At 44.1% G+C, this 23,805-nt stretch overlaps 1 protein-coding gene across 9 annotated transcripts; it reads right to left on the bottom strand.

The window, feature by feature from the left end:
• Nucleotides 1-1,045: 1,045 nt before the first annotated feature.
• On the bottom strand, nucleotides 1,046-23,378 carry A2ML1 (alpha-2-macroglobulin like 1). Of its 9 annotated transcripts, none has more exons than XM_032446876.2 (36): nucleotides 22,984-23,378; nucleotides 21,883-22,066; nucleotides 21,501-21,663; nucleotides 20,903-20,955; nucleotides 20,055-20,075; nucleotides 19,481-19,640; nucleotides 19,176-19,260; nucleotides 16,946-17,057; nucleotides 15,770-15,884; nucleotides 15,267-15,376; nucleotides 14,630-14,797; nucleotides 14,180-14,410; nucleotides 13,478-13,541; nucleotides 13,027-13,172; nucleotides 12,770-12,919; nucleotides 12,374-12,526; nucleotides 11,715-11,799; nucleotides 10,942-11,056; nucleotides 10,406-10,631; nucleotides 10,151-10,277; nucleotides 9,481-9,602; nucleotides 8,973-9,027; nucleotides 8,333-8,416; nucleotides 7,192-7,368; nucleotides 6,980-7,061; nucleotides 6,102-6,258; nucleotides 5,647-5,721; nucleotides 5,093-5,255; nucleotides 4,529-4,743; nucleotides 4,175-4,390; nucleotides 3,945-4,069; nucleotides 3,583-3,673; nucleotides 2,795-2,863; nucleotides 2,411-2,513; nucleotides 2,229-2,270; nucleotides 1,046-1,170 (listed from the first exon to the last, which is right to left on the bottom strand). In XM_032446876.2, exons 1-35 carry the CDS (start codon nucleotides 23,040-23,042, stop codon nucleotides 2,230-2,232), a joined length of 4,302 nt encoding a protein of 1,433 aa, XP_032302767.2. In that variant the 5' UTR covers nucleotides 23,043-23,378; the 3' UTR covers nucleotides 1,046-1,170; nucleotide 2,229. The 9 variants fall into 9 exon arrangements, 8 of the variants coding, with proteins under 8 accessions (XP_032302767.2, XP_085400504.1, XP_085400524.1 ...); XM_085544378.1 differs by having other exon boundaries at nucleotides 1,046-1,167; nucleotides 22,984-23,057; XM_085544383.1 differs by lacking the exon at nucleotides 1,046-1,170 and adding an exon at nucleotides 1,177-1,876 and having other exon boundaries at nucleotides 22,984-23,057.
• Between the last annotated feature and the right edge of the window lie 427 nt (nucleotides 23,379-23,805).

Raw genomic sequence — 23,805 nt, 5'->3', positions numbered from 1 at the left:
ATTATTACTTCACAAAGTGAAAAATTCGTCACCATACCAGAGCTATTTGGAACTGATGGCTTCACCACATTACAAGTCCCATGACATGGGTGAATCCAGGCTAACTGCAGCTCAGAATCTTTTTTACATAGAAGTGCTTTCCTGTGTCACAACAGAGGGGAGTCATGGCCTCTAAGCTATCATTTCTTCTAGAAAAAGAGGCACAATTCTGGGTTGCGTTTGTCATTTTTTGGAACATTTATATCACTGGTACATATTCTCTTCCAGAAGAAACAAACGCGATCAGCTACAATGAACATGAACAGCCCCAACATATAGGTGAGGGCCCAACACCTTTTTTCTCTTAGGCATAGTTCTGAGTAGCATGGAAAGGGAGTAAAAAGCATGCAAGGACCATTTTAAAGATACTTTCCACCCTTAGCTTTTCTAATTGTTTCCTGCTCTCAACCTGCAGTGTGAATTCCTGTATCCTAGTGGTTAAATGAGGAAAGGGAGAACTGAGCATGAAGTGGAAAGTTTGAGGCATCCAGTTCATGACAGAGTTCAAGTATGTAGCAGAGAACAGGCAGACTGTGCTGAGCCCTACCACCAGTCCTGGCCTTTTATATTGTGTTTACTTTCCCTCAAGTCTACACATTTCCTATTCCTGTCATTTTTCTTCCAATTATGTAAACTTCCAGCTCTGTATATGCAACATGTTGTCTTCAGCTTTACTTCAGGACTGGACTTTTCAATGTTGAGCTTTTTGCATCCTCGGACTGGCTGCCAAGCCATGACAGGAAACAGTCACTTGTTGTAAAGTCAGCAGGACCATTCTCAGATATGCACAATGAGGTATTAAAAATAATAATAATAATAAAATAAAAAATAAAAAAGAAGAAGAAAAGGATGCCTTCTTTAGTGGCAGTCAGCCCTCAAAATGAGGTCTAAAAGGGGTGGAGCCAGACTCCACCCTTTTTGGTTGCACAGGTGAATTGCCATCACCTGTGTTTGATAGCTTGGCAGTCCTATTTGGTCACAAGGCACAGAAAAAAAACACACTGAGTTCCTAGTGGTTGGTTTTAATATTTCAGGAAAACAGGCTTTTTGTCCTTTGTTGTCTCCACAGGAACAGGCAATCTCTGCAGTCGCTGTGACCATCAGTCCTCTTGTCATTCCTGCTAATAGCTACTAAGTGGAGATTAGAAGCAAAGAGAAAATACTTGAAATAACCTCCTGAGCTTCTTAAATGCTAGAACTATGCCTAGTCTCTTACTAAAAGTCAGGAAACTAGAATGATCTGGTTGAGTGATTGCTCGGTGTTTTTCAGCATTTTTCTCCCAAACCAGGAAAATCATGCTTAGAAGTACCTGGGTAAAATAATTCCTTCATAAAGTGCAAAACTCTACACTGCCAGTAGCGGACTTACATGGGAAACACCCATCAAGGCAGTCTGAACTTTATAGCTGTGATCATCACATAAGCTTCAGTCAAAGGCAAGGGAGGACTGGGATAAATTCAACAGTCTTAATTATACTGCATTACTATTTGGAGACTGCCTTAAAGAAGGGCTGGTGGCACAAGAGCTTGCAGAAAGGACACAGGCCATTAAAAAATGTACAGTTGCAACTTGCAACCCAAAATTGCCTGGGCCCTCCCCAGTGGAAAACTGGAAACTCCTACAGTGCTCTCTGGGATTATGTCAGGATGCAGCATGTTCTATGCTAAGATTCTGCTTTGTCCTATCCAGGGGGGATAGTTCCAGACTTGCCTTCAACTCAAGCTGCTACTGATAAGCCATTCCTTTTCCAGCTGCCAGTTATGTCATCCCACAATGGAAAATATTACATTGTCTCAGCTTCAGCTTGCTCCTTTGGCTCCCTGAATCCCTGTTTCCCTGCAATGAGCATAGCAGGGGCTAAGGAGGGAATGGAGTCTCTTCATTAGCTCTGCCTTCTCACGCCGTGTGGTGCAGTTGCTGTGCTTAGTCTTTCCTTCCTCACACCCATTTTGAGGCCACCAGAGTCTTTCAGCTGTCTCTGGCTACAGAATTGTCCTTAGTCTAGTTCTAGATGCTCTGCTACAGACAACTGCTTATTCCTCATTCTTTCTGGATATATACTTTCCACTGATTACCATAATTCCCAGTTCAGATCATTTAGATTCTACCCAGATATTCTCTCTCTCTCACTCAAAACCTATCATTTTCTGATAACACTTTTTGAACCACGCAGGGACTTGCTGCCTACCTCAGCTACAGACAGCACTGTAGACAGCCAAGGCTCGCTCCTCTGCAAAAGGAAATGAGGAAGACAATTACACAAACATACATGTGCACAAGGAACAGTGCTCAATGACTTTGCTTGCACACAGCCAGAGAACTAGGAATTCAGCTTCCAATCACAGAGTAGGAGGGAAAACAGCAACCCACCTGGCTGGTAGTAATCATAGATTTTGATGATGGTTGGTTTCAAGTTCTTCACCTTAATCATTTGTTCCAGTTGTAGAATAAAAGTCTGAGACTTATCACTGAGCTAGTGGAAGGAAGGAAGGAAGAAGAAGTCAACGCATCTTTATCTTCCTAAGCTTGAATTCTTTCCTGTACAAAATCTCTCTCATCTATTAGAGATTCAGGATTTTTGAAATGGAGTATGTGAGGAAAATCATACGCTAAATCTCAAAACAAAACATGCAAGCTTCCTCTCACCACAGTTCTACCAATGTTCTCTACCATGGCCTTGAGCTTCTCACAGTACCTTGTCCTCTGGCTTCCTGCTCTCACTACGACAAATCTAATGCTGTCATTTTCATTTACCTTGTCCAGATAAATGTAGATGACATCAGCTTTCACTTCTACTTTCTTAATGATGGATTTGCGCTCCAGCTGGGACAGGAAACAACAACAGAAAGAAATTTGTGAGCAATTCCCCTAGGGAGTCCTGACCTGAGGGACTGTTGTACTGATGGAATAACTCGGATTTGGACTCTGAGTAGGACTATGTCTTTTGCATATACAAGGGTTTTACTGGCTCTATCTTCGGTAGTCCCTCTTGGGGAATTCCCTACAAGCTTCATCTCAGGGATGAACTATGCTGCCCCTTCTCAGAGGAACCTCTCACTCTGGGGACAAAAGGCAGTGCATTGTATATAGGACTGATCATTAAACATGTACCAGTAAAGACTGTTGTTATCTTATCTCACTAACAAATAGAATGCTCTTAAATATCTTTCTGGGGGTTGTGTGAATAACTCAGCATTCAGTTTCATAGATAAATTGGGGGAAAAAAAAATCCATCTTATTGGCTAGAAATAAAGCTTCTCTAAGAAGCCTTTCCTCAAAATTTCTTGCAAACAAATGCTGGCACTTAGTACATCCAAGAGCATATCCTTTTGGTCCAGAATAGTGTCAGTGGAAGAAGGTGAACCTCTTGTAGCTGACCCTTGCAGGAAATGTATTGAAATGAAAGGTTTTGGTTCAATGTCAGTAGCAAAGGGCCCCTGCAAATGTCATTACCTCATGGCCTGAAATGAATAGTTCCCAATAGGAGCAAACATGGGATACATTTACCAGGGACGCTCTTTTTCTTATTCCATACCCCTTACCAACATCCTAGATCCTGAAGCCAGGACAAATCCAGACAACAAGGAGACTTCCATGATCACCATGTTGGATGTGACTCTGCTGCCAGTGTAGCTGAAGAACAGCAAACAGTCAGAACGTCTGATTTAGGAAGACCAGAGCCCTCCCAACTCCATCTCTACCACATCTTGTGTGTAGGATCCTGAGCCAGGAAGCCTATCTGGGACCAAGACAAAGGCATCTATTTCTCTTCCTACCCCTTCCACCTGCCAGCTTCACCCTCTGTCCTGCCTGTGCCCAGTCCCTCCATTGCAGTCCTGAGGCTTTTCCAGTTTCAGTCCGCAAGCATGTCTTGCCAGAGGAAGAAACAGTTATTTAGGGTTACCTGGAATGAATGTGGACGGTGAGGAAATGCATATTGGCCTGGCTACAGTTGGCCAGCTTTGTGTTGACACGCAAACTAAAGGTTTTGGTGGTCTGTGGAGTTGGCTCATGGTACCTCAGCACTGTCTGCAAGGTGAGGGAAAAGACAGACCAGGCATGATGATCTCATGTAACAAGAAGAGGCAGAATTCTCCTCCTCTCCTCCCTCCCACATTCACATCACCTCCTTACCTGAGCAAACACACAGCTTCTGCCTTGGACTTGCACCAAAAACTGCCCTGGGATTTCTGTCAGTTCTGCATGCTGCACAAGGAGCCGTTTCTGGCGAGTGATTTGGAATGTCTTTCCAAAATCCCTCTGTGACTTCACCTTCACAAGAGCTTGGCCTGATGTGCTGAATATCCTTGCTGCATATTTTGCTAAGGCTTGCAGAGCAACAACTGTGTCCTAGAGAGGGAGAAACAGTCACCTCCCTGAAAGTATTATCTCTAGTGAGGCCAGCTCAGAACAGGAAGACCTCAATAAGACTTGCCCTGTCAACTACAAGTGGAAAAGTAGATGAATCCACATGGAGCTACTTGTTACCTGAGTGGATGCAAAGCCTCCATAGGCATTCTGCTGCTGGGTCAGCCATGCCACAATACCAGCTGCAGTTGTCATATCCCTTGCTTGCAGTCTTGGCTTGGAGAGGTATGCCAGGAGTACATAGGCTGTCAGTTCTACATCCACTGACTGAGTACTATGCCAGAAGTCTGTGGAAGCTGGAGAGCTCGTTTTGGGACTCCAGTGTATTTGTCCTCCTACAGAAGGAAAAGGAGAGTCTGTCTGAAATGAAAGAAACAGAGGGTTCTAGAAACAGGAAATAAAACTCTAGCCCCATATCCTCCCACAAGAGGATGCTTTAATTCTCCAGGCAGAGGAAAAATTTTCTGAAAGTCACCCTTTATAGCTTCCTAAATAATGTATATCATTTGACATGATTCAGTTACAACATAAATGCAAGTATAGCAGGTGTATTTTTTTCCCCCTTATCAAGCCCCTTGCATAGGTTAGCATATTTGATTATAATCTCTAGGCAGGCAAAATGCACAGACACATTGCTACAGATCCCAGCAACTGAACAAGAGGTATTACCCCAATAGCCAGCACCTGATTTGATGGCTTGTTCCTCCAGCTTGTTCAGCAGCTCCTGGGTTTTCTCATAGTCTCCAGCCAGGGCAAAAGCATAGGCCAGCACAGCTCTTGTGTATGTATTGGTAATGTTGTGAACTGAGTGGTGTAGGCAGCTGAAGGTAGCCTGCATTAACTTGCCCTGCATTCATAGAAGAGACATATGCCAAACTCTGACAGGGACAAAACCTCTGTCAGGGCCTCTCTGGTGGATGTTCCAGGGAGCCAGACTTTATCTTTCTGGTGTGGCCCCAGGGAAACCCAGTAAATTACCATAGTCTCTTGAGGAAAAAAAAAAAAAAAAAAGGCAGTTCAGTTCCGCTGTGCACTGGAAACCACAGTCACCAAACATTATTGCCGTATGCTGGTGTTACAATGCTGTCTCTTAGAAGGACTTACATAACAATTTTACCAAACACTGGGTCCCTCTTAGCAGCACCTGATCTGTTACTGGCCATTGATGAGGTTCTTCCCCATAGCAGGGTGCAGGCATGAGAGTAAAGGACAATAGCAGACAGCAGGGCTCTTCTCACCTTCAGTGGCTCACCCAGCTCCAGCAATGCTGCAGCAATATACGCCCCCAAGGAGATTTCATCATCCAAGCTGCCCTGTGGATGGAATCCATCACCAGATATCACACACATGGGATGAACTGTGAGGAGTCATCAATTGCCAGAGATACTCTGCAGGTGAGAGATTCCATCTAGGCTCCACCACACCTGGAGCCTCATTAAGCATGGATTCCACAGCTCTCACTTGTGTCCTCCCAGACTGTGCCAGGACCTAAAGCACCTTTCACTCTCTAAGTAGGCTCAGAAGTGTATTCCAAGAAGAAGTGTTTCTTGTTTTCCCTGCCTCATACTCTGTTCTCTTTCAGGCTGGTTGCATGAGTTGTAGGAGCAACTTTCCAGGATCCCACAACCCTTTGCCTCCACAATATTTGTTCCACCATTCCCCAGCTGTGCTTCCTGACTCGGCTCTCATTTACCTTCAGAGAGGAATGAAAGAGATTTCCTTTGGTGGCAAAGCAGCCACTGGGGAGCTGATTTTGCTCCAGCCAGCGTAGGGCATCCTGGATATTCTTGGCATCTATATAGATATATTTCTTGGCTTGGCCAAAACTCTTGGCTACAAAAGCTGTCAGCCTAGGAAGAGGATTAGCTGTGAGAGAAATAGAAACACAAAAACACAAAAAGAAAGACTAATGCCTCCTGTGGCATTTGACTTTCACAGAGGCCTTTTGATACTCTGGGGGTCTTTTTAAATTGTCTCTTTCATAGGTAAGGCAAACTAAAGGTGAAAAGTAGCTCCTCTCCCTCACCCTTGGTCCACGCAGTCATGCATGTACTACTGCATTACTCAGCCATTTCACAAATGCAAAATCTCTAGCCTTCTACTTTTTCCTCTCACACTTCATCTCCCTTGAATACCTAGAGACAGTATAGAATCTCTATTCCCTTCACTTCTCCCAGCCCAGCCATCACAGTGTCAATGCGCTCTGAAACTGCACTTTGAAACTCTCATAAGCAACTTCCTCACTGGGAAAAGTACTTCTCATTGCTTTTCCCTGATGTTTCTCTAGTCAGTATGTAACCCTCTTGGCTGCTTGGACACCGCAGGCAGAACCTGGTGCTGTGTTTGGGTCCACAGAGAGAAAAAGGGATCTCCTGCCCCCTGGGATGATACCTTTGTGTTCCACTTTCCCAGAAGCTCTGCTGCCCTGCCTCACTCCTTTTTGAAGCGTCTCATATCCCTCAATCTGTCTCCAAAACAGAGAACACACATCCTACCACCCATTCTCAGGCACATTAGATGCTCTGGCCCAGACAGTACAAATTAAGAACAAGAACTATTCCCAGTGCTTACCAAGTATTCCCTTCCCCATCCTGCTGCCCAAAGACACTGTAGGATCCATCTCTACGCTTATAAAGAAGCTGTGTCTGGTAGGCTGGGGAGATGGGAAGAGAGATTAATAAAGCACGGTAATTCAGAAAGGCCAACACTGACAGAATGGCTGGGAGTGAGAAAGCTGTTAGTACATTGGACATGGGGAACACTGGTGGATCTGTTGTACTTGCCATTGTGCAATAATCCGGTTGCCCTCTCCTTGATCACAGGGGTCAGCTGCCTTGTCTTCTCCAGATACTGCAGCACATAGACAATGGGAGTAAACAGCACCATATTCTGCTCTCCACAGCCATGGGGCATCTGCACCAGGCGGTCCAGGTTCTGTAGTGCCAGCCCCATGAGGTCACCTGTGCAACAGTATAAGAAGGCAAATTTAAGTAAAATTTGAAATTATCCTCAACTAGGCATTTGATAATAGTGTGCTATCCCAGCAAAGGTGGAAAATACTGGAGAAGGGAAAGAAACAATTGAGTGCAGGATGGAACAAGGTGACTATTTTGCATTTACTCTTTCTTATGAGGATGTGATACATTCCTCTATAGAGTTTCCACAGGACTTTTTCAGTATGAAGGGTTCCAACCACAGCAAGTGCTGTTGTAAAAGGCTATGAGCAGGGCAGAAGTTGCCATACAGACATACAGATATAGACATTCTTAGACAAAGTTTAAGATGTCTCATATTCTTAGGCAGGCCTATTCTACCTGGGCATATGTTGAGCATCAAAATATCACTAACCCAGTAGAGGTGCTAGTCAGATGGCATGAAGGTGACTTGGTTGTCCCTCAACCAGCAAGAAAACTCTTGTATTCCTTTATTTGAGGAATTATGCCAGGCCTGGCTTCATACCAGTTCTGTCATTGGTGGCAAAGGAGTCAAGTGCAAAGAAACATAATGAATGGGAGGTATGTCTGGTCCCAGTGGCCTGTCCCAATAATTCTTTTGCAGCTTAGTAATGCTGAGAAAGATTTCTCCTTTCTAGTAGCTTTTATTGTAGCAGTGAAACTTAATGGAGAATTTTAAAGATAGTATCTACAAACAGACTCCCGAAGTCCCAGGTAAATTAGGTCTCTAGGCTCTGCTAAAAAGTCCTAGCCAGAAAAATGAGGATTATTCTCATCTGCAAATTAGTTTTCTCATTACAATCTAAGTCTTAATAAATATATATAAAACCTGGTGTTGTCAAATCTTACAAGGCATTGAAATCTAGTGTCCTCTCTTTTGAGCAGTGTCATTTCAAATGGATACCCTGACATGGTTACCAAGTTAGACCTTGCTCTTCCATAATAGCAGTCAGTGAGCTACTTGACTTACCTGAAATGGAAACTGACGCACTGGCAGATCCTTCTACTGCATTATCAGGAAGGTGAATCAGCATAGGTTCTTCAGCCATGTTTCCTGATAACAACAGGGGAAAGGTTCAGTATGAAAAATCAGATCTAAAGTACCCAATCTGACAGACAACATTGGAACAGATAAATGGAACACTGCCTATATCCTGTTCATGCAGAGTGCTGTCTGTAGGCTGTCCCAGTCATCACCCTTTTGCTTCGAAACTTCAAATTAGAGGTAACTTGAGAGGTGCTGGACAGGATGATCCTTCACAAGTTCCACACAGATCACACGTCCTAGAGGGACTTGCAGCTCTGCAGGGATAGGGTGGAATGGCAGGAGCTCCTCATTTACTGATTATCATGCTCCAGGAACATCCAAGAGATGCAGTGGGAAAGGAGGCAACACAGCACCAATTTGCCACCTAAACTTAGGGGCAAATTCAACAGGGAAGAAAGTGTGGAAGTAATATTTCCTGTCCTTTTCTATCCCAATGAGAAATGAAACTTCCTATGTGAAAAACCAGTTGAAAATATTCTTTCATCAGCTCTCCCACAGTTCAGTCCTACTCTCAAGTCAATTTTTTTTCAGTCTGCAGGACTCATTCAGCCTGTTTACATACCTCCTCTTGGGCACAAAAGGGAGTTGTGAGACTTCTCCACTAACACACCTTCTGGCTGCCAAGGCAAAAACAAAGGCATGAGATGTAAGGAACAAGATAATACCAAAATTCCCAAGCAGCAGCAAAACTGCAGAGCAGTTTTAGGTCTGAATTAAGGGGCTAGTCCACAAGCCATCAAGGTCTCCACCCTCCTCACCTTTGTCAGGGCTGCACTGAAATTGCCTGATTAAGAAATCAAAAGTATGAGACAGGACTCTATTTTCAGTGAGCACATGCAAAAATTAATGAACAGTTGGTGACTGAGAAAGAAGGGAAAAAAAACACAGCTATGGCATGCAAATGCAGCTCAAGAAAGAGTAATGCAGGGAAGGAATAGCCTTGACCAGCTCCTGGAGAAAACAAAGTAAACTAAGAACAGGCTGGAGAGAAAACTGCTTAGCCCAGCTCAACCTCCCTTCACTCATTCAAAGAAAGTCTGGGAGAGAAACGAGCCTACTCTCATACTGACCCGAACCAGCAAGTGTTTGATCAGAGCGTGGCTCCGTCTCATGGTAGCTGGCAAGGGCTTCCTGCCCCCACAGCGTGGTGTTGTGTCCAGTACTTCAGTCCTGATTGTGATATTCAGTGTCCCTAGCAAATAAATTGAACAGAGCTTGTTTCTTATGTCTGTAGGCAAACATTAACTAAAAGAAAGCTTGTCCTCATAGTCTTAGTGGTTTTAACAGGTAAAGATAAGCCAGTCTGTGCTGACAACTTGTTCAGACAGCTTGAGTATGAAGGTAATGTGTCACCAACAGTGACTACGATCCACTACTTGTGACTGTAGTGTAAGAAAGTTCAGCTCCTTGGTCTCCAGTGATGCCTTCCTATTTCATGTGAAGCATAGCACCATACTGGGTTCCCCCGCTCCAATCTGTGAAGCCACTGTCTCCCCCGGCTGGTCCTACATCTCTCTTCCCAGGAGTTCTCCATGTCTCCCATTCAGTTCCTGCCCTCTTATAAGAGCCTGTCTATAACAGGAAAAAGAAAGCAAACACAATGGTTTGCACTCTTTTACCACTATAAACAAACTTTGGGTTGCACAGAAGGCAAGGTTCTACCAGCTTTTCTGGATCTCCCACTCCCTCTCACTTCAGTTTTAGGGTTCCCCACCACTGCTCCCATTTTTCCTGCCACACCCAGCTGGGTTGCTGTCACATTCCACGTGAAGGTCTTGGACTCTTCCACACACAAGCACTCTCTGTCCCTGCAGGTCTGGCATCTCTCCACCTGGAAGTCCAGCGATTTCCCTAGGGCTACGTGTATCTGAAAGAGTGATGGTACAGGAGAATGACTGAGCAATTCTGGAAAGATGAGATGGCACGTGTTCTGTAAAAGTGGAGGGCTTGATTGGCCTGTCCCATACAGTATTTCCTGTGGCACCAGCACATTACCAGTAGGCATTGCTGCAGGTAGTTGAAGACAGTAGCCTTCAGCATGAAGGTCTCTCCTTGGATCACAGAATATGGCAATGTCACATCTACAAAGACAGGCTGGATTGTTCTGAGACTCGCGGTTGGAGCAAGGCCAAATGTCCTCCCAGACAAACAGAACATCTTGACTTTCCACTTGGCAACAGCATCAGGTACCTTTACTGGAACACTCCTGCTGCCATTGGAGCTGAGAGCAAGAGAGCGCTTGCATAAATAAATTTGTCCCACCAAATTGTGAAGTTTGAGTGTACACTAGCATGTGAGAGAGGATACTCAGTAGTTTGAACATGAGAAGCATTGATCTTTTCTAAGAATGTATGGAGCTATGCTCCTCAAAGACCACTAGTCCTTCAATTGCACTCACTATAAATTTAGGGAAGAGACATAAAATTCATATGCAGACCTCTCTTTACACCTATGGGTGGTTTTTTGAATGGACATGAGTTAATAACAAGGGTTCATTCTTTTATCTGATTGTAAAGTCTGTCATCACTTACCCAACAAAAAAGAGATTCCAGATCCAAGTTTCAGACAAAGAGTTATGAAATCTTCCTTGGGTTGTAAATTGGGGTTGTTCCTTAGTAATTCTTTGATCTTCCATAGAAGGTATCCCTGAAAGAAAGACTAAAGTTTTCCACTACAGCAGGAATCCAGAGAAATTAGCCCTGTCAAAGACAGATAGTCAAGCACTGGGGCAAGAGGCAAAGCAAGTGAGAAGAGTCAGAAAGGGGCTGACACAAGAGAATGGGATGACCTGGTAGGAGAGAGGAAAAAAATGTTTACGGGAGAATCAGTGACAGTATTATAGCCAATGAGGCATGATTATTGCTCATTGAAATTTACTACAAGTTGAAAACAGCTGGCAGGTCACCACTAGAAGTTTACAGAGATTTGGCTAGACAAAGCCCTTGCTGACATGATCAAAAGTTGCTGCTAAAAAATTAACAAATCTCTAAAGAGCCCTTTTGACTAAGATTACCACAGAATCATAAAATCATAGAATAGCTGAGGCTGGAGGGGACCTTAAAGATCATCTAGTTCCAACCTCCCTGCCATGGACAAGTTGCTAGCCCAGTATCCCATGCAACCTGTCCTTGAATGCCTTGATGGGGCATCCACAACCTCTCTGGGAAATCTGTTCCCGTACTTCATCACCCACTGAATAAAAAAATTCTTCCTAAAATCTAACCTAAATCTTTATCTAAAGAAGGTTTGTCTACCTACATGATCTCAAATCCCAGCACAAGGGTAGGCAGAAAACACAGCTCACCCATGATTGGCTTCCTCTCTGTCTGCTGAGTGCACTGTGTTGGCTTCTTGATAACAAGGTTTGAGAAGACTTTCAGACCCATGTTCTGTTGGAAAAAGAAGGTGGGCAAGGGAAATATAAAAGTAGATGTGAGTGGGGAAGAGCAGTACTGCTCCTCACAATGACTGCAAATCATCACAACTAGGAAAGTCAGTTGCCCAGGCAGCTCAAAGTAGCACTTGCCCAAACAGACACCATGCTGAGGAGGTAAGGTTCAGCCTCTCCAGTCCCTTCTTTTACTAAGCAAGTACCTCTGTTCAATGGGACAGATGGATATCTTGCTCCTCTCAACACATTTCCATTATCAGTGCCCCTCCCCTTCTCCTCATGTGCACCAGAGGGAATAGCTGGGATTAAATCTGCCCTCTGACAGACAACCATAAATCAGGTTCCTGCCAGATCAGGACCTTATCAACTTTCTTTTCGCACCTGTGCAGGGGAATAAAGCTGCTCATACTAATACTGGTATCTCACATCTCGTGAGAAAGCACAGCTGCAATGTACAATGTACAATGCAGCAGTTGTCTGGAGAAAGCAAGGTTTTGTCAGTTTTCTTGGGAAGAAAAATATCTCAGATGCACATAATTTTGCTAGTTCTGGCAAAATATACAGTTGATTACCCAGAAAATGTTGAAAATATCAGGCTGAAAGGGATGCTGTGGTTTTCCTTGGAGCCTAGATGACGTGAACTGGGGTTGAATACAGTGATCTGAATGCTCTTCTACTTGGGCAGGGTATCCATGTCTGTAGATAGCAGGGAACAAGCCGTACACCTAGGAAAACTCACCAGCAGGGAAGAATCAGGCAATGAGAAAATACCTCCAGATGCTTCACTCCACCCTCCTGCCCAGCACACATCCTGCCATCTGTCAAGGCAGACCCTGCTTCCTACTCCCACATCTCCACACAAAGACTCTGTCATTCATTAGCTTCCAATTTCCTTCACCACAGTCCCTGCCTGTGGCTCCTAACTCATACATCACTCCTTCTTTTACTTTTTGGCTATTTGCACTCACCTTTTCACTTGTCAGCTCACTCTCTGGTCTTACGAGGAACATGTTTTCATCTACTGCCTGTACTGCACACATGGAGCCAGGGGCTGCCTGAAGTTGGAGCTGCACTATTGACCCTGCATAGCTTTCTTTAGTTGGGAAATCAACCTTGACCTTGAGCAACACACCAAGAAAAGAAACATGAAGAAGAGAGAAAGAAGGGTGAGGAGGCTGATGGATTCACGGCACAGCTCTCTCTCAGCTTTAGGTGTGAGTCTCACCTGGTTTTCAAAGCACAAGGCAACATCAAAACAGATGCTATCAGCTGTCACTCCTCCATTGGGGAAGATAGTATATACCACTAAGCAGGGTGAAGGGGTGAAGTCAGCAGTGAAGGTCAGTGGGATAAAGAAGGAACCTTTCAGCACTGAGGAAATAAAACCAAAGTGTTGCTCTGTTTGCCCTCTCCCTCCATTCTTTAACCCCACGTACTCCATCTCTTCACAGTTTCTCCCAATCCTTCCTCCCTTCATTAATTCTCTTGTACTGCTGTTTCTCCTCTACCAGATGGTACAATTGCTTCCTCCATTTCCCTCTGTCCTGTTTGCTGACAGCCCAGGAGCTGTAGTTTCAGGCAGTTCAGGAGAAACTCCAGCACCTTTCATCATCCGACATAGAAACCCAATAGGCCAAGCTGTTTCCTGTAGGTCAGCCAGGCCACTGCAAACTTACTGTTCAGCTTTCCAACCTGGACACTCCTCCGACCCCTGTTGACAATTCCAGCCTTCCCAGTGACCTGAAGGGTGAGAACACTGGATGAGGAGACTGCTGTTTGAAACCAGAGCACACTTACACTCAGTGTGCATTTTGCACTCTTGAGCAACCACCGAAATGAACTGTTGGTCCAGTTCATCTTCATATCTCAGACCTGGCAGATTTACAGGTACCACAGTGTGGGAGAAAAAGAAACTTTTGTTGATGAGATTCTGGTGTGATCTGTCCAGGCAGTGAATTCACTGGATGAAAGAGAGTGAAAGCTAAAGTATTTCCCCTTTAACAGGCATGTTTCCAAACTAGAAGCCATTTCCCCACTGAGCAGCTGTTTGATAACCAGTGCAAAATGTGATCCTTCTCTCCAGTTTCCAAAGGGAGAAGAGTCTGAGAACAGATTCTATTTAACATTTCCATCTCCCACTGCAAACTGGGCTGAAGATAAGGGTACAGTGAGTTGCAAACTTCTCCTCCCATCCATGCAGGTGACCTGGGTGGGATGGCTGAGTTCTGCATGTGTGTAGAGTTCCCCCAGTTCTCCATGAACAAGCCTGTATTGTCATCACTCTTGGGATTATTTAAATTATGCATATAATACTTCACTGTGGTCTGGTATCATAAGCATTATCTTCCCCCATCTAGGTTCTTGTCTACCTTACTTACATAATATGCAAAATCTATGCGGTTGGTGTTGTCTCCCACATCAGCCCTACTGAGTGTGAAGGTCACCTGGACACTCTGCTTCAGCCCACAAGGTAACTTCCCTGTGAGTGAGTGTATTTTCAGGAAGCTCCTGGTTGTGACATGGAAGGGCTGCAGGTGATGGTAAGCATTTGTGTAACTGATACTAGTTTTCCAAGGTTTTTGCTTGACATTCTCCAGTGTGAACCTTCCCTGGGATGGAAACAGAGACATACAGAAATCAGAGCTCAGGACACGTACTTAAATGTTCTGTTAAGATGCCTTTCGCTCAGTTTGGAAACAGCTTGTCATGTCTTTCTTATAGCTCTGTACTGGCAGAGCTGCGTAGGGAGCCCAGGATTAAACAGGCAGGGGACTGCAGGGCAGGAGCACAAGGTATATCACTTTCCTATATGCAGAGGTAGAATTTACCTCCAAAGAGACTGAGGAGCTGTTCCAGGCAGTTGTGTCCAGGTTGAACGATGCTCTTCCACTGTCATCCGTGATATATGTTTTGATAAGCTGACGCTTCATAAACCTTACAATGAGATTAACTTTTCTGTTTCTCATACTATTTCCATAGTGGTCCTGAAGCTTAATCTGGTGAGAATAGGGAAGACAGAAAAGCTAAGGTCAGATATGTCTTACAGTGCCATAACCAAAACCTTCCCCCCAACACATATGCCTTCCTGTTTTGGTGGCATTGGCTTCAATCTGACTCCAAGATAGGATATCTGTAAAACCCCCATATCTCTGAAGATAAGCTGAGGGTGATTTAAAACTATCTTCTCCAAAAGGAGCATGCAACTGGAATATGAGTAACTCAGGCCCTAGCCAACAGCTGAGACATACTTGCAAAAATCATTGACTGCTCCTAGCAGAAGCCACAGATGTTATCACAAGAGAATCTGAAATGCAGAAACTGGAGCTATTCTGCACCATCAAGTAATGTGACACATTATAAAGTAAGCTGCTCTAAGGAACAGAGAATGGTCTGGGTCAGGAAGATTTGCTTGATGCTAAATCCACTGGCAAATAATGGGAAGGGAAGAAGCAAGAGAAAAGTCACCTTCCCCTCGAAGGGTACTCCAGGGGTATAGTAAGCATTTGGTGTCTCAAACACTACCCTTGCAGCTGTCCTGGAAATGACAATTTGGCTCGATGTGTTGACTTGGACTCCTGTTGGAAGGTAGAGAAATAAGATCAGTATCAGAAATGACCACTTCACCCTAGTTTAATCTCACTTTAGTATTCCCAGGACCTCTGATTGGAATGTCTCAGTCTTCCTTCCCAAAATAAGCACATTTCAAGGTGTGCAGGCTGTTCCTGTGGCAGTTCCATGTGCGTGTTCCTAAGCTGTGAAAGACCACATGCCCAACCACACCTCATCTGCCAGCAGCTGGACAGATGAAGTTCCTCTAGCAGGAGCACCCTTTGAGTCTTCTAGTGGCCCCAACACACTGTAGTACAGGAGGAGGTATGCCTGCTCTGATGCTTAATCTCCAGGAAAGGTCCCTCTCACCCGTGTACAACCTCTGAATCAAATGACTGTAAGCTTCTGGTTATAGGTACCTGTGCCTTCCTCCAGGAGAGAAGCTTCTGCATAGATTTTGCTGTCGTCCTCACTGGGAGACATATTAAACACAGCTGTGCTTACTGAAGACGTGAAGCACCCCTTGCTTGCTGTCTGCAATGGGAAAAGATAGATATAACTGGAGGCTGGGGAGAAGGGAAGGAATTTAAAGAACACACTAGACATTCTGCCATAATTGTTGATTGCAGCAAGTAATAATATGGACTCACATGTATTGTTCCCATTTTGAATTTTGTATTTTTAACGTCATATGCATGAATCTGTGTAATTCATATCACAGAAATATAAACAAATCACTTATCACAGCTGCATTAAAGTTACAATGTTGGTAACTTTCCAGCTTTAGTAGGAAACTCAAGGCTGCACTAATTGGATCACAAAGCAAGTATACAAGTATATATATATATATATATATATATATACACATACATACAAGTATATACAAGAGACCTGACTGGGAGAACTGCAGAATTAAAGTGACTATTTGTTCTCAAACCTGAAAGGTTACAACTACTATAAGATATTATTATGATAAATCATAAAGCATGAAAATTGCTAATCATTTATGCAGAAGGGAAGGATCCAGTTATGACATATTGTTTTAGGGATGGAAAAAAAATGAAAGAATGTGGGTTTTTTTGTTTGTTTGTTTGTTTTTAAAGGTAAAAAGAAGCATCTATATTGATTGGCTGTTGAAATAATCTTGTCTACACCTGTACATAGGCATTTTTACTCAGCTCCAGGGAGGGTGAACCGTAACATTATATTTTTGTATCTGAGAAAGATCTGTTAGTTGATGTTTCTTACACTGTGTCTATTCCTGTCTAGCTATGCTTCTCTACAGAAAATAAACAAACAAATAAATAAATAAATAAATTGTTTTCTTCAAGTTTTGTCTGTGAAATTCCTCTTTTCTATTCCCTATCCCTATAACAAAAATAGCAAAGAACTTCCAGCAGCAGAGTCTTGTCTGTTGGCCTAGGTAACTATAATCACATTAACTGAATAGAAATGATTACTTATTAGCCTACAGATACTTTACAGAGGTTGGCAGACTCCCTTAAGCAGCAATTCATTCTATTCTCATAGCCCTTGACACGTGGTCCTATGTGGCAGTCCTCCACTACCCACATATCTTCCAGAATCTTACTCACCAGACCGCTGTATTCTCTACAGATATCTCTGCTGGCATCTTGAGGACACCCCTTTGCCTTCTGGCACAAGGTCACCCGCATGGTTCCTTTCACTGCTTTCCCATAACTGTACCTGCAGAGGGAACACCACACGAGCACCATGCAGACAACTGCAGTATGATTTACTGAGCACATTACTCCACACAGGTGAACTTCCTGACGTAGGTCTTAATGTAGTTTGTAAACAAGCAAGAACAAGTGAAAATACAGCAGTTTGTATACTTGGGAAGTATAACATGGTCAGAAAGAGAGCCACACACTTGCCAGTGCTCTCCCACTTCTGGGTGCTTAGTGGCCTAGAATTGCAGGCAGAAGAAAAGAGTTGATCTAAGCTGATGTGTCCACACAGCAATCAGTGGATAGAGATCAGATGTAAAAGAAGCAAAAGCCTGTATCCCCCCATAAACATCAACAAGATGGTGTGACAGTGTAAGGGAACTGTTGAGTCATGATCTGAACCACTGATTGAGCACCTGGGGAAAGGACTGAGTCAGCCCTGGGAGCACAGGTGAAGGCAATTCAGCTGTGTGACAGCAAGGGGTGGAGCCTGGCTGTACCTCTCTTAGACCTCATGTAAGGGCTGACTGCCCTCAGGGAAGGATCTCTTTGTGGAGATTCCTCATTGATGAAGGTTTTCCCTGCAAATGTAGAACCTTCTGGTATGGGAGAGTGATATTCCTTTTCTTTGTAGCACTTTTTTATTGTGCTGATCCTTCTGCCATCACACCTTTGTTGTAACTCCTTTCACATTGTATTGATCTGTTCTATTGCTACAGACAGTAGTAGAACTAAACAGAATTCCTCCTGGCGTTGGCCTTACAAAGCCCGTTTAAATGTCTCCCCTCCCACATCCTACCCAGCACCTGCATCAGAAGCATTTTTCACTGTCACACTGAGTCCTACATCACTGTACCTCAAGAGGTGGTGGTATGGTTGGTAGAACAAAGGTAAAGACTCATGTTCAGTGGTTTGAAAATCTATTGTTTGTTCAGCAAACTGGCTTTGTGTGTGTCTGTTAACAGGTCTATTTAATTGCAGATATGGAAGAATCTCTGCAGTAGTATCTGCCAGAGCCTTGCAAACACCAATAAGCTTTGCAATCTCTTTTCATTTCCAGGGCTTTGACTGAAAGCCAGCTCTGATGTACTGAAGTTCTGTGATCTTGCAATAAAAGCTGTTAGAAGCTTTGCTGGTTCCAATCTACTTGGCACCTGTATTCAAGCTCCAGACTTTGGGCTACACTACAGGCATGCCTATACCAGGCTATATATTACACTGTTCCTCAGCCTGGCTCACTAACTTGACTTGCAGGACTGACCTCAGACCTTTCTTCTCGTTATGGGCTTATTTTATAATTTCAACTCTTCATCATCAGATCTGCTGTCATTTTTGTTGCTCAGCTACAGCAGAATCTAGACCTCATCAGGGTGGACTCTTCTGCTGCCCTGTTTCCTTTCTTTGGCCCTATTCTGATCTTTTTAAAGCAGTGTTTCCTGACTGTACCAGTGACAGGAATAAGTTTAAAAACCACCCTAAGGATGCGGAGCTCTGCACTGTTTTCTATTAGTGATTCATATGCTCCTATGTTAAATGTCCCAATTAATAAGAAGCTATGCCAGTCTGTTAACAAAGAGGCAGCAAGAAATACAAGACAACCCAGCTCCAAATATGGTTCAGATCACCTCTGTCTGTCCAGGAAGTGTTTTCTAGAACACTCTTTCTTCCTTCATGCTCATATCTTCTGAGGTATAAGCCTTCTGCCTTATGTTCCCATATACTCAGTTTTTAGTAATTATTGCAGAATGAGTGAAATCTACCCACTGCTTCTAAGAAGGTGATGTTTCATGCTGCTGAACTTAACAGAAACATCAGCTCCTGATCCTGTACCTCAACAGATCAGTTCTGCATCAAATATGCATGTTTCCCCATATGACATCTTTCAAGGCTGGACACACACAGCTTCTGGTACAGGCTCTCTTGACTATAACAAGCCTCTCTATAGCTGGATGGTCTCTGCCAGGTGTGGGTCATGAACATGTTTCCCAAATAAGAACTCTACAATTTGGCTCTAGCACTATTTATGATTTTTTTAAGAAATACTTCATGTTTGGCACCTCTTGAGTTACTTCTCTTTCTTGGATTCAAGAGGGGGAACAGTCATTATTTCCTTTCCCCAGAATTGCCTCCTCACCTGCCACACACCCTCAGAAGGAAAGTTTTATCTGAAGCATAAATCTGAGCTGGTCCTTCGAAGAAAACATCAAACTTTTGCAACACTGGAACAAAAAAACAGAGTTACTTCATTAAAGGCAGCAGTCTATCTAGACATGAGCTCATGAATGGGAAGAGCCTATTATCATAAAGCTGAAGTCCCACGAAGGAACTTTACCATCAGGTAGTAAAACTTAGTTTATGATGTTTGTCTGTAATATTGTTATACAGTCAGAAATAAGCACTTTTTCCATCCAGTTATTTGTTCTCCATACTCCATCTTACCACGTTCCTCCACCCTAAATGTACTGGATGCTTTGGGGTTCACTATGTTGATTTTGTAAGTCCCCACAGAGACTTCAGAAGCTAACTGGAAAGTGAGATCTGCAATGCCCTGTTTTGGTCTCACATCCAGCCATTGGCCAATGCGGTTTCCATGTGGGTCCTGCAATTGGAGGAAAAAAGAGACAGTCATTAATGTATTTCTGTCCCCAAAGCCCTCTAGATTCAAACTTTGAGAGATTTGAGAGTCTTTCACAGGCTCCTGCTGGTTTTCTACAAAAGGTACAGAGCTCCGACAGAGATAAGCGCAACACCCCAAGGCTCTGTATTGCCATTGAAAAAGAAAGGTCTTGACATCTAGACTTTACAGTCTTGTGTAAGGATAGACTTCAAGAGTTAAAGTCTATATAGAGTTCTGAATGTAGAAAGGAATATAGGCTTAATGATTTAGCTCTTCAGTTCTTGCTACAAGAATGTGGATGGAGTACATATGTGCTCTGTGTTCATAAGATAGTAGCCTAGATACCCATCCCGGAGTACCCTTCTTTGTAACATCTGGGGAATCTGACATACCCACCTGGACTTCCACCTTGGAGTACTGCAAAGCAAACACACATCAGTGTCAGTAGCTGGCATGGCATAAAAGCCTACATATAGACTTATCCACTTAGCCTATGTACTACTTTAACACTGACATTCCCAAACACTACAATACAAGCAGCTTGATTCTACAATTGTTTATTATCTGAAATAGATGCCTTCTGTTTCTGAGGTAGAAAGTGAGTGTATGATACCAGGCTCTCATCAGTAAAACAAAGAAAGGACAAACGAAGTCAGCACCAACAAAGCCAGAAAAATCTCGCTTTTTATTTCAGACTAGAGATTTAACTCTCTGCTCATTTATGCCCCTCAGTATTTATCTGGCATGGCATGAATTCTTATTGGCTCTCCTTAAATTACTTCAGGATGGACTAATGTGAAATATTTACAGCTTTGGGCAGCAGGTATAATTGCTTACCATAGGAAGCTGCTAGTCTTGCAGTTTCCTGGCTAGCACCTATTCAAGTCTTTGGCAACTTTTCAGTCCCTTGACTTGGGGAGAATGAGCTGCTGCCAGAAGCAAGTCAGTAAAATTCTTTTCTGTCATGGGACAAATGCACAAAGTTTCTTGGCTGCCCTTTACTAACTCAACTAGCAGAGCATGCTGGCATGCTCCTCAAATACCTACAGCCATGCTAGACAGCAGCTGAGACAGTCAACTCAGCCACGAGATTGTACACTGCAATGCTTTTTAACAGGTCATTGTCTGCTTTGCTGGGTACTGCAGGCATGCAGGCTGACTGGCAGCCACTTTGTGGGTTTGGCAAAGGCAGCAGACTTGGCAGAGGAAGGCTATAAGCTTCCTGGCATGCACTTAGGCTTTACCTTGTTGTTAACGGGAACAAAGTCTTCAGTCAGTGTCACTATCCGGAATTTCACTAAGAGGAAAAAGAGAGAAGAGCACATTGGAGACATGCAGGATGTTGGGCCGAGACTTGCTTTGCATGTGTCTCTCCAAAATCATAGCTTCATCCAGGCTCACTGTCTCTCCCCTCTATACACTGTCCTGCTCCTGCTGCTCTTTCTGGCACTCTCTCCCACCCTCTGGCTCCACTCAACCACAGCGCAAGGAAGTGATTGGAGTCACAGGCTGAGGAGAAGACACAGGTCTTGATTTGATTCCAGCCTGTGGAGGCCCCCATTGGAACTCCATGATTTTGAGAAAGCCGTGTTTATGACGGCTCACTATCCCAAACCAGCTCTGTTTGTATAGCCTGTGAAACCAAAACCCCTTCCCTATAACACAGTGCGCTAATACATCACACCAGCAGGTAGTGGAGGCCTCAGTTGTAGGTAGCCTACCCTTTTATCCCCACAAAGGCTACATGGCACAAAGAATTGAGCGTGTATCTCAGGGAAAAATAGGATCAAAGTCCAGACAGATCAAGAGAACCTATCAGGATGCTTCACTCAGAGTGCTCACCTGTCTGTCCCGGCTTATAGACAGGTTTTTCTATCTGGATGAAGGTGCCAGTGCCAGCCCTACGGATCAGGACTTGCTTTTCTTCCTTTGTACTGAAATACTGGCCATTGGAGATGTGCATCTGGACGGTGCCCACCTCTTGACTGCCTGCAGGTTTGGGGACCTAGGAAAGGGAAGTAACAAGGTTAGGAGAGAGCAAGCAAGGAGGAAAAGATGGCATCACAGCAGGTGCTCTTCTTGAATCTCCCGAACTGTGATGCCATCTTCTGCTCCACCTTACTCTGGAGGCCAGCACAGCATGTCCCCTTAGTGGCATATTAACTCTTATTTGGCAGCTCACCCAAAGAAATGAGGCTCATGGGTTTGGCTCATGGGTCCTTACCTGAAATCTGGAGCACTCAAAGATCCAATTGTTCCGGACAACCTTGTTGTAGAGGCTGAGGTTGCCAGATCCATGTACAAGTGTTAAGACCACATGAATACTACTGTCCACGCCACGGAGATCCAAGCACACTCTCTGGGAAGAGGGGAAGGACAGTTCAGCAGGAAGGGTGATCAGGTACATCCTGCAATGGGGAAATAAGACATTCAGACGGTCTTACCCTGTCTTGATATTAATAATCCATCATCTGAGGAAGCAACAGGGTTTACCTCTTTTCTAGATGCAGCTGCTCTGTTACAGATGATTATCAGTGAGAGTGAATGACACCCATAGGAGTGATAGGAACAGCAATAGTACATTTCAGGTAACTATATGAGAAATGTTTTAGGTGACCTAATTTTACAGTGGCTTGTATGGAATTTGGAATATGCTGTAGTAACACAGGGAAACAAACATAGTAGAGTCTATCTCTACCTCTACTAAGGGAGCTCTTTTTAGGGGTTCCCAGTATACATGAAAAAGGGAACATGGGACTGAGAGATGGAACAAGCTGCAAAGTTGAGATTGGGATCCAAAACCAAACTTGCTGTGTTCATTCAGAAGGTCGCAGCTGTCTAATTCTGATCTCAGAGTTCTGTATGACTCTGGGTCTGTTTGGACCCCTACATAAAGTGCAAGATACTCTACAGCTATTCTCCAGACACTCAATAGGAAAGAATCCACCTTTCTTGCTTCAAGAAGTTTCCTCAATTACTTTGGCAGCAGTCTGGTTCCTGCTTAATCATCCCCAGCCCTGCAATTTTAGATCTCTTGTGCTTCTCTTTATCCTACACCTTTCCCTTCAGTTTTCCTCAGGCAGAAGTTATTGCTCTTCCTGCTCCCACTAACAGTCCTTACGCAGTTCTTGGAGCCATATCCAAAAGAAAGGCTGTCACTTTCAGGAGCACTCTGTTCATAACAGGGATTCTGGCATGCTGCAAACCACCCCATATCTGCCTCTCCTAGGAGATGCCTCATAGGGTCCCGTGCTCTCTCCCTGCTATCCTGGCCCCTCCCTCAGTATCAGAACAGTCAATTTCTAGATCTTGAAATGGTACTTACAGTTGTGCCTTTATCCCCAAGGTGTAGCCCAGGCAGCTGAGGAGGAAGGGAATCCACATTTTCTTAGGAGACTTCCAGAGAGGTAGATCTGTTTGGAGGGCAGGTCAGGAGAGAAGATGATGTGTGGCTTCTCTCCTTCCAAGGACTACAATCCACCTGCTGCTGTTGCCGTTTCTCCCAGGAAGCAGACAAAAGCCCCAAAGTTTCATTCCTTCTGCCTCATTCCTGTGTTTATAGTGCTCTATGCACAGGGTTGTACCATTCTGAATGTCCTCAGCCAATCCAAGTTGTTCTGGCATCCAGACTCTCTGCTTTCCTACTCCCCCGTGGACGCATTAGCAACATTTGGAGGAGTTTGCTTTTAATTTTGCTAAGCAATAGTTTGTTTCCTGTTCACTGCTCTGACCCTGCTCCTTGTTCCAGCTGCAGCCTCTATTCCATTGTTTTTGCCATCTAACAGATTGTCGCACGACCCCTTGGCAATGCGCCCTCAGCTGGAGCTCAAGGTGCACTCTTGTGGTCATGCTGTCCCCAAACTTGTTAAGAGGCTTTGAACACAAAAAGTATGTGTGCATAGTGCTCTTCTCCTTTGCGGAGTGCTCCCATTCCCAGCAGGAGAGCATAGAAAGCAGAAAGAACTGGAATTCTTATCTCTGCCCTACAGATATTTCGGTTTGAAAGGAAATCTAACAACTACAGTTCACTCCAACTATATTGCACATCTCTGCATGGCCCAGTTCAGGACTAATTTATGCATGTACTCACCAGTGGAAATGGGGGTTGAACCTCAAGCAGGTAGGTCAAGAACTGCACGGCTTGAGT

The sequence above is a fragment of the Coturnix japonica genome, chromosome 1 (assembly GCF_054131305.1).
Source record: "Coturnix japonica strain WE chromosome 1, WE-NBRP24, whole genome shotgun sequence".
In the NCBI taxonomy this organism is placed as follows: domain Eukaryota; kingdom Metazoa; phylum Chordata; class Aves; order Galliformes; family Phasianidae; genus Coturnix; species Coturnix japonica.
Note: the sequence above shows the minus strand (reverse complement) of the source record. Positions and strands in the feature narration are given on the sequence as shown.